This window comes from Rhododendron vialii, chromosome 8a, assembly GCF_030253575.1.
Source record: "Rhododendron vialii isolate Sample 1 chromosome 8a, ASM3025357v1".
In the NCBI taxonomy this organism is placed as follows: Eukaryota; Viridiplantae; Streptophyta; class Magnoliopsida; order Ericales; family Ericaceae; genus Rhododendron; species Rhododendron vialii.
The window spans coordinates 14,215,831-14,227,193 of record NC_080564.1 but is presented as its reverse complement, the minus strand read 5'-3'; the positions used below and the strand labels follow the sequence as shown (position 1 = coordinate 14,227,193).

The 11,363-nt window shown below is 35.6% G+C and overlaps 1 protein-coding gene across 1 annotated transcript; it reads left to right on the top strand.

Moving 5' to 3' along the window:
- Nucleotides 1–5,175: 5,175 nt before the first annotated feature.
- LOC131298342 (AAA-ATPase At3g50940-like) lies at nt 5,176–11,111 on the top strand. Its single transcript, XM_058323747.1, has 3 exons — nt 5,176–5,868; nt 6,043–6,513; nt 10,368–11,111. Exons 1-3 carry the CDS (start codon nt 5,311–5,313, stop codon nt 10,821–10,823), a joined length of 1,485 nt encoding a protein of 494 aa, XP_058179730.1. The 5' UTR covers nt 5,176–5,310; the 3' UTR covers nt 10,824–11,111.
- Nucleotides 11,112–11,363: the final 252 nt, after the last annotated feature.

Here is an 11,363-nt window from a genome sequence, read left to right as displayed (position 1 = left end):
GACACATAATTATGATCATTAGTGGCGCTAATTATGAGAATTTGTGTTCAACCACTTATGATCTCGTGTTATATATGATATGAACCTTTGTTATTGTGGCTAGCAACAACTTTAACACTTATGAATCGCTGCGTATGAGAACTTGTGGTGCATTGACTTCTTCTTAAAATGTTAGGGAAAATGACGGCCAATGACATGTTTTGATAATTAATACCTGTCAAGGACATTTTCAGCATTAACAATTGTTCTTAGTATGTCATTGGAGGGTATTAATTATCAAAACACGTCATGAGCCGTCATTTTCCCTAAAATGTTTGCGGCTGTCATATGAGTTTTTTGTGAAACCAAAATCTCTTTTGGGCCCAAAATTAGAATGGCTAATAAGGCGTGTTTTGCCTTCATAATCATTTTGGAAATTTTTTTTTTTTACTTATTCATTTGTGTGTCAGCATATTATGTGCGTTTAAAAGGTTTGGAATTGGATTCATTTGAATATGTTACTGCCCGTTGTGATGATCAGGGGTGAGCAAAAAATCTGTCAAACAGCGAATCAGTCCAAACCAATCCAAACCGAATGATTTGGTTTGGTTTTTTAGTAGCGTGGTTTGGTTCCGGTTTAAAAAAATTAGAAACCACGTTAAATGGTTTGGTCTGTGAATTTATGTTAATGGTTTCGGTTTCAAACCAAACTGAACCGTATATTTATATAACTCATTTAATTTAGATAAACCAAGTATACATGAGAGTTATATATATAGTGAACTAATTTCTTAGATTAATAATCTATTCAATCCATCGTTCTATTCAGTATTCATTTACTGTCAAAATTATTTAGTATAAACTTCTATATATCATAACTCATACCTATAATTGTGGTACACCAAAAGCACGTGGTATATAAATATATAATGCTTCATTCAGTGAATAGTGATTTCATGGTTTAATTAATTCCTAAATTTTTCTATATTTTTATAAATGAAAAACAATTCTTAGTTATCTCCACAATTTTGAGTACTTTAAATAGTTTACGAAGCGATATATATCTCAATTTCAAGTTCGAAACCAAAACTGAACCGTAGTCTAATGGTTTGGATTGGTTTGGTCCTATACTTTTTGTGGGTTGGTTTGGTTTCTCAAATTCATAATCCGTAGGTAGTGGTTTGGTTCTTGATTTACTATGAAACCAAACCAATCCAGTCCATGTTCACCCCTAGTGATGATGAGTTGGCAAAAGAGAAGTCTCTCTTTGTTAAGCATGTAATTGGACAAGATGTGTATTTTGGACTTCGACGGCTCGGATCTCATCTCAGCAACCAATGATTGAGAGCCGTTCATTGTCGAGATGAGATCCGAGCCATCAGATGCACGATCCGACGGCTCGGAGGTGTGCAGCATGGTGCTATGCAATCGCTGCGCAACACCATCCCCCAATTCATGTATTTTAGTCATTTGGACCTCAAATTTGATGGTGTTAGAGTTTAACTTAACGGAAGGGAAAAAATGTATATTGTTAGATAAAGTAAGGGAAGTCAGTAAAATTTCAGAAACTTTAGGGGAAATTTATGTTCGTGTCAGAAACCTCATGGGAGGTCCGTGAAATTTACCCAAGTAATAATGGATCCATGCCATTCGTTAATTGGTGGGTGTGCACCATGATCGATGGGAGTGGAGTTTTTGATTAGGGCCATGTTTAGGATGTATATTTATAATTGAAACTCACAAAAAGAAGGGAAATTCTGCCATCACATTTTATAGCCCATCTTATGTGCTCATTACACAGAATTTCCATCCAATACTCTTAAAGAGAATTCTAGCAGAAGGTTGTTTAGTGTAAATCTCAAATGGATTATGCGGTTAAGCGTTTTGAGTTACATTAAGAGGGCATCTTGACAATTGGTCAAAGCTTAAGGGGGTCACTTTGGTTAATATTTCTATCATGTGTTTGGTTGATCAGTTATTGGTGCGTTAGCCGGTTAAATAAACATTGAAATTACTGGGTGTTTATAGTCATTTCTCTTCCATGAAGGAGCTTTGTGTCATTAAGGCAAACTTGGGGGTGTTAATGAAATATATCCCAAAATAATGAAATATGTCCCAAAATAAAGTTAATCAATTTAGCTAGCTTACTTAGGACACATATGATCATTAGTGGTGCTTCGTTTATGTCCCATCTCAAGCAGCGGGAGGGGAGGGATCCTTTCCATCCCCCCCCCCCCCCCCCCCCCCCCCCCCCTCTTCAATCTTTATCCCTCTGTTCTCTTTTCCCACTCTCGAGTCGTTTTCTCTCATAATCCAGCGATTGAAGTTCGGGCATCCATTGAAAACTTTTCAGCCAGATCGTTTTCCGGCGACATTTCGGGGCTTCGGTTTCAGTAGTTGCGGTGAAATGTTGTCCACCATCATTTTCAGTCTCTAGCTTCTCAGATCTGTGACTTGAAGCCATCTACCGTGTTTACTAGGCGACCACCTCCCCACGATGTGCTCCTATTTTGTGAAGCAGAGGTGGTGGTTACGAGTCTATCAAGATGGTTGCGAAAGAGTGGTGGCGGATGTTTCGGTGGTGCTTCTTTTATTTTGTTATTTGTTTGAATAATGTCCTCTCTTCTGGGGTTTTGTCCTCCTTCGAGGGGTTTTTTGTCCTCCTTTGAGAGGTTTCTTTTCATTCGGTAGGGTGGCGCATTTATGCGCTTATACGCTTTTTCTGTTGGAGTATCCGATTTGTGGATTTCAACATGCACCCATAGGGATTTTTTGATAAATACTAGTACTTCTCAACTTTTGGCAAAAAAAAAAGGTGCTAATTATGAGAATTTGTGTTCAAGCACTTGTGATCTCGTGTTATAAATCCTTGTGACCTTAGTTATACTTGCTTGTGGCAAGTGTATCGAGACTTTTTTTTTTGAGCAAAAAAAAATTATTATTCTTTGAAAAAATACAAAGATTAAAAGGATAACGACATCCAAAGGAAAAATTACTAACCTAACCCGAGACCCAAAACGTTGGCAATAAACCAACAAAAAAGGCCAAGCTTAAACCCTAAAAAAACACCCTAAACATCCACCTACACTCAAAAAACAGCCGCCAAACAAAGAGGACGCTTATAGACACAGCCACACCAAAGAAAAACACCAGCCACCACACATGGGGGCTAGCAACAACTATAAAAATTATGAATCGCTGTTTATGAAAATTGGTGGTCCGTTTACTTCTTATAAATGTTTGTGACTTTCTTATGAGTTTGTTGTGGCCTATAAATTTGGGTCATGGGTTATTAATTTTATGAATTTTGTGATCCATCGTATGGGTAATTGTGGCTAAATAAGATGAATTTTGGATGAACAGTTTTTCAAGCAACATTACAATGATGAGCCGCGACCTTTTGCATACGTTGTGTGTTTTTATTAGATGTGTATTGAAGCATTTGCTAACAATAAAATTACTAGAAGCTAACTATTTTTGTCGACCAAACAAATATTAAAAAGACTATAAATCAATTAAGATATGAAAACTAATTACTCTAAGATACTACTCCCTTCGTCCCTTTTTAAATGTCCTGCTTTGTAACTCCAACTTATTAAAAAGACATCATCATTACACCTTTCACATCAACTTTTTCCTCCACTTTCCCTACTTACCTATCATCATTATACTTTTACTCACTAACTTTTCAAAATAAAATCTACTTTTAGGGATAAAATAAACAATACACCAACTTTTACCTTCCTAACTTTACGAAATGGACACTTATTAAGAGACAACCCAAAATGAAATACTGGACACAAAAAAAGGGACGGAGGAAGTACTATTTACTAATTCAAATAGTTCCTCAATCTTCTGTATTAATTTTATGTACTAAATTCCTTTGCAAAGGATATTAAATTTGTAGGGTTGCTGGTTCAACAACCAACAAAAACAAAAATAGAACTTAAAAAATTCGACAATACCACAAACGACTGACTTTGGTACTACAAAAAAACAAAAAAGTACGTCTCAAATCAATTTCATAGAAAGAAACCCGATCAATGAGAAAAAATTTCAGTGCCCGCTTAAGCATCAGAGTCATTCATTACGTGTTTGAACGGCTCAGATTTGGAAAGAAAAAAATGAGAGAGAAAGTGATGAAATGAGAAGAGATAGAAGATTTCAATTCGAACCGTCCAAAAGTGTATCGGATGACTCGAATGTGCCGAATGAGTACCACGTAAGATATATGCGCTTGGCACTGGAAAATCACTCCGATCAATGACTTCAAAGTCCACAGTCAACCAGACTTGGCAAATCGGCTTTCCAAATTTCTAACTTTCATATCTCTCTCTCTCTCTCTCTCTCTCTCTCTCTCTCTCTCTCTCTCTATATATATATATATATATATATATATATATATATACATCCTTATAATATTATATTGCAATAGTAAGGCCCTGTTTTTTCGGTTTCTTAAAATAGGAATTTGTGGTTAAATAAGATGAATTTTGGATGAACCGTTTTTCAGGCAACATTACAATGATGAGCCGCGACCTTTTGCATACGTTGTGTGTTTTTATTACAGTAAATGTGTATTGAAGCATTCGCTAACAATAAAATTGGAAGCTAACTATTTTGTCGACCAAACAAATATTAAAAAGACTATAAATCAATTAAGATATGAAAACTAATTACTCTAGGATACTACTATTTACTACGTAGTAATTCAAATAGTTCCTCGATCTTCAGTACTAATTTTTATGTACTAAATTCCTTTGCAAAGGATATAAAATATGTAGGGTTGCTGGTTCCACAACCGACAAAAACAAAAACAGAACTTAAAAAATTCAATACCTCAAACGACTTTAGTACTACAAAAAAACATTAAGTCTGAATGCAATTTCATAGAAAGAAACCCGATCAATGTCTTCAAAGTCCACAGTCAACCAGACTTGGCAAATCATCTTTCCAAATTTTCTAACTTTCATCTTTCTTAATTCTCTCTCTATATTTTTCCTTATATTTCTTTATACTCAAGCAAAATAATTTTGTCACTTTCTTTTTTGTTAACGTCATTTTTTTATAAATAAATATATTTTTGTATTAAAAATATACTTACAGAAAAATGACGTTAACAAAAAAAAAAAAGAACTAATAAAATCAGTATTCATGCTATATTGAGTAATTTCTTTAAAGCTTCGGCTGATCGGCCCTACTCCATAACCAACTCTCAAAACCTTCCTCTCCATCTCTATCTCCATTCACCATTCTTTGTCGACCCTAACTCCTTCCTTCGAACTCGAACTAGACCAATACCGATTTCTTTAACCCCAATATTCTTGAAATATGTCTTCCACTACTGCCGAGTCCCACCTGGCCGCGGCCAAGACCGTCCTCTCCACCGTCGGCTCGATTGCTGCGGCGGCCATGGTGATCCGGACCGTCTCCAACGACTACCTCCCCCCTGAATTCCAAGACTACCTCTCCTTCGGCCTCCGCACTTTCTTCAGCCGATTCTCCTCCCAACTCACAATGGTGATCGACGAGTTCGACGGCCTGGTCAACAACGAAATCTACGAGGCCGCCGAAGTCTACCTGGGCCCCAAAATCTCCCCCACCACCCGCCGCCTCAAAGTAAGCAAACCCGAGAACGAACGGAGCATAAACGTTTCGATGGAACGTAACCAAGAAGTCGTCGATTCGTTCGAGGGCGCCGAGTTCAAATGGGTGTGGGTCGTCCGTCAAGTCGAGTCGTCCGGGCATTTTTACAACCCTCGTGACATGAACTCCACCCTCCGGTCCGAGGTCCGGTCGTTCGAACTCACTCTCCACAAGAAGCACAAGCAGAGGATTCTTGATTCTTATTTTCCCTACTTGCTGAAACAGGCCAAGTCGTTGAAACAGGCAAGGACGGCTACAATATATCCTGAGGGGGTTCAAAATACTCTCAAAATTTGTATTTTTTCAAGTGCAATTTGATTTTTCTCTAGTATGATTAGCACTGAGTCATTCATTAGAAATTTCTTTACGTTTTTTGTGGGATGTGAACTAAAATCTTGGAGCCGTCCTTGAAAACAGGAGAAGAAGACGGTGAAGATCCACACGGTGGATATCGAGAACTTGTACAACATCAACGAGGCGTGGACGGCGGTGAACCTCGATCACCCGGCCAGGTTCGAGACCCTGGCGATGGACGCGGAGTTGAAGGGGAGGATAGTGAAGGACTTGGAGAGGTTCGTGAAAAGGAGGGAGTATTACAGGAGGGTGGGGAAGGCGTGGAAGAGAGGATACTTGTTGTACGGGCCGCCGGGGACGGGGAAGTCGAGCTTGATCGCGGCGATGGCGAATTTCTTGAATTTTGACATTTATGATTTGGAGTTGACGGAGCTGAGGTGCAACTCGGACTTGCGGCGGCTGCTGGTGGCGACGGCAAACCGGTCGATCTTGGTGGTGGAGGACATTGACTGCACCATAGAGTTGAAAGATAGGAGCGCGGCGGGGGCGGCGGTCAGAGATTCAGAGCCAGGTGGGAACCATAACCAGAACAAGGTCAGTTTTTATGTCGGGGAGGTTATCTCTGATTTTGTTAAATGTTACTAGTAGTATAGTACTTGTACTAATTCGTTATTCTTCTTTTAATTTTCATTTATTGGCGAAAGGAAGAACTAGGTGGACAATAAGCTTTGTATTAAGGCCACATTAGAGCAGTCATAGTGAAATAACCAAAACTATAGGGTTGTTAAATTTAGTAATGTTCTCTCAGAAAAGTATTCATAAAATGGCATAATTAAATTTAACGATCTCTTAGCAATTCATCAAATTTTAGCCGTAGGCCATCCACAGTGGTATAATCAAAAATCAATTATTTTTAAAGTTAACAATATTGGTGCAAAAAATGGCTCACAATAGTATAATCAAATTTAGCAATATCATTAGAAATAATCAAATTTTGGGTTTTGAATAACCAAAACTAGCAACATTTTTCAATAATCAAAATTTGTAGACTCCACATCACATAAATTAACTAGTTCCAAAACTTATATACACATGTGTTTCAACTGGTATTTTCTTCTTCTCTTCTTCGCCTACTCTATATCTTCTTCACTTCACCCACAAACTATTTTTCTTTCTTTCCCTCTAAAAATAAAACTCATATCTCTTGATCATTTACAATTGATCAACCCATCTTCACCGGATTAAGGTATTTCACTATTTTTTTTCGTTTCTATTTTTTCCCAAAAAAAAAATCATAGTAAGAGGGAAGAAAGTCACCGATTTTTTTCCAAAATTAAAAGAGGGAATCGATATATTTTTGCCAAAAAAAACAGTAAATGGAGAGAGAGAGAGAGAGAGAGAGAGAGAGAGATTGTAATGGACCCCTTATTTTGGCGATAGACTAGAAGTGACCATTGTAAAGCTCAACATTGTTAAACTTACCAACTTCTTTAGTGAATAATCAAAAGTTGATGTGTCAATTTTTGGTTATCTTTTTTTAATTATACCATTATGGATAGCCTTAGATAATTATAATTAGTAACTTTTTGTCAATAACCAAAACATTCTTTCTCTCAATCAACAATGTTTCTAAGGAAAACATTTTTAGAAGAATTTTTTTTCAAAAACAGTTAAACTGTCCTTTGTTTTTTTTCTTTCAAAAACTGTCATTTAAAAAAAAAAAACTGTCTTTTTTTCGAAACTGTTTTTTTTAAACTTTTTCGGAAAAGTGTTTTTTCAAAATAAAAGTTTTCAAAAAATTATTTTCTATTTTCTAATAACCTGTTTTTATTAGTTTGAAAACTATTTTAAAAAATTTGTTTTATATGGTGACAATTTTTAGATTCAGGTTGAAAAGGTGATGTAGCAAGTTTTAATTATTCAATATTGATTATGTCACTGTGGATATCTATATTGCTAATATTAGCAACTCCTTAAATGGATAATCAAAAGGTAATGTGGCAACTTTTGATTATCCAATTTTAATTAGTCTACTGTGGATGCTCTTAGACCATCTCGCCCTTGCTCTATTTTATAAACTGAAACTGAGAACCTAAATTTGAACTAGTACAATGTATTAAATCGCACTCAAGCCCTAACCCATATCAAATTAAATTTTACAAATATTTTTAATTTAAAAATCAAATTTTGAAATGCATTTACTATTAAAAAGTACTACAATGCTAAAATTATTATTTAATTTTTTTTATGCTGATTAAACTAAACGTAACATGAAAGTAATCAAATGCGAATATTTTCGTTAAGAATTTAGGCTAAGGTGTGCTAAGATTCTTCGGAGTTTTTTTTTCTTGTTTTGTCCTTGTTTAAATTCTGTTCACGTTTATTAGTTTTGCATATAACTTTTGTGAATTATTGATTCGTCTCGTCAAAATGAATCGGAAAAGTAAAAAATTATGATTTTTACCTAAATATTTTTTGAAATATTCAAGATAAAAGCCAAAAAACCGGCTTTTTAGAATTTTTTTCTTGGATATTTTTGAAAGTATTTGAGTAAAAGTTATATTTTTTTACTTTTTTAATTTTTCTCCTCGGGAGGAATGAATAATCCGCAAAAGTTAGTGCAAAACTAACGTATGCAAACAAAATTTGAATAAAAACAAAGTACTCCATAAGAAAAAAACTCCAAAAATCTCAGCGCTAACTTTAGCCTAGTAGCCGTTTTGATTATTTCAAATTAAAAGAAAATTCTAAAATCAGCCAAATGGGCTGACAATAATGAGTATGTGAATGTACATTAATTAAAGGGTGTAAAAAGTGAACAGAAATACGTATTTTTTTTATCTTTTAATGTATTTATCGTCAGCCCACTGAGCTAACAATAGCAAGACTGCAAATTAGATGCACTCTTGCCTGTACGAAGAAATTATTTGTCAAATCTCAAATCAATGCACGAGAGCACGTACCTTCTCAGAATCTCATTTGCGTCAAAGGAGTAGGTGAAGTGTCAATAATAAATTAATTACTACTATTATATCGTACAAGTGAGATGACCTTCTTAGCACCGTGTATACCACTGTCCGCGTGAATCGTCGGACTACCATTACTGCAACATCTCGTTTCGTACGTACGTGACTGATTGGTCAATTAATCTATTTTCACTAGTGAGTAGTTTTTATCCAAATTGGTCCAATTTGGACAAATTTGTACCCTTCTTATCTGAAGTATTTTATATATCTCCCATTTATCCCTCCAGTCAAGGTGAGTCTTGTTATATATATATATATTTTTAAGTATTTTGAATATAAGAACTTTAAAATTCGAGTTGTTTCTGGTAAAAATACCAAGGCATCTAAATGGTTTTTTTGATCGTTTCATACAATATCATTTAGACAAGATGTTGTCTTCACAAAGTAGACAAGACGTCAAAAATACCAAGAATATTATTTAGACAATAGGAACTACCCTAGTGCTTGTCAGGATGGCAAAAAAAAACCTTTTCTTCTAAAATTACTGTTATTGCAAATCTCAAAATCACCACAAAACTCATTCCATCTTATTACCGCTTTTCTCTTTGCGAATTCTATTTGGGATATGTGTAGAGGATTAGTTTTTTAACTGGAGTTAATCTATTTTTTAACCTATTAATCAAAATAATTTTGTTCGTTCTTTATTTCTTTTTGACGATAGAAATCAAAAGAATTGATAATCAAACTTTATGAATATTGTTAACCGAAAGCAATAATAACCTGAAATTCTAGTATGCAATCGTTTTCTGTTTAATTAGTAGTTAATGAAGCCCATGAATACCAATCAAAATTCTACCATTTTAATATGGTTGTGTGTGTATTGTCTATTGTTTTAATTAGGGTGCTTATTATCAAATTCAAATTTGCAACTTCATATATACAGAAGGCAATTAGCAACTATTTCTCAAAATCAAATATATATATATATATATATATATATATATATATATATATATGACCAACTCCACTGAAGAATTGCAGGTTTTTAAGGAACAAGAGTGGGAGGGACTCATGACTTTTTCTTAACTACTACTGTCTTGTTCTTCAGTTTCCCGTTTAAACATATGATGATACACAAGATGCTCTTTCTTGTGAATAAAGCTTTTTTTAACTTCTTATAACTACCATATGGAAAAATGTAAACAGTTCATTCGATATATATTTAGTGTAATCAGATTAACCAAGAGGCCACTCTACGTTACATACAAAGACTTGAACCTGAACCTAGCACTAGCTAGATGATGCATTGCTTGCATCGATCCACTTAATTGGACTAGCTAGCTTGTAAAGTTCAATTGAGAGATCGAAGCCTTTTGTTTATATATACTTGTTTACAGCACTACTCAATAAGGTAGGATCATTTCATGAAAACCACAAGTAGCGATCGATTCATTGACAAGTTTCTACATTTTTTCGCTATAGGTTACACTGTCGGGTTTGCTCAATTTTGTGGACGGTCTCTGGTCAAGCTGTGGTGATGAACGAATCATAATCTTCACCACAAACCACAAGGAGAAGCTTGACCCGGCACTGCTAAGGCCGGGTCGCATGGACTTCCACATTCACATGTCTTATTGCACCCCATGCGGGTTCAGACTCTTAGCGTCCAATTACCTCGGCATCAAATCCCATGAGCTTTACGGAGAAATCGAAGAACTGATTCGGTCGACTGAAGTGACCCCAGCTGATGTAGCTGAGCAGCTGTTGAAGAGCGATGAACCGGATGAGGTACTCCGCGATTTAATCGAGTTTCTCACTGACAAGAGGATGGAAAATGAGGAGGCTGCTAAGGCCAAGAATGGGGTAGATGGAGAATTACTAGGTGAGAAAGGAGATGAGAGTCAGAAACAGGAGGAGGAAAAACAGGAAGAGAATTAAGAGAGGAGTACATGCAGGACTAGTAAGTAATTCTAAAGTATCAGCTACGGATCGATATAGAATTTGAGATGATATCTTTTACTACTTCTCATAAACTTTGATTGGAACTCGATCTATACGAATCACTAGAATATGCTACCTGACGTATTGGGAAAGTATTAACGCTTGTTTTTTCATTTTACAAAGTAAGAAAATTTACAACATAATACGTGGAGGATTTTCCATGGAAGCCGGCTCAAAATATTTGATCTTAGGTGCATTTTCCTCTGAAATATTATTGTTTGGGTACGACCGGACAACTACCGATATATATTAATATCTTTTTTTAGAATATTGTTGTTAAATATCTATCTATATTGTCAACTATCGAATCGGGTATTACTTAGATGTGAAACTTGCAGACCTCATTGATTGTGATATTGATCTTACGGGGGAACGGAATCAAAGAATATATAGACTTGTAGAGACCCTCTATGTAGTTGTGTAGAATTTGTTGGGATTACAAGCGGAAGTGCCTAACCTAAGCATCGAGAATCGAAC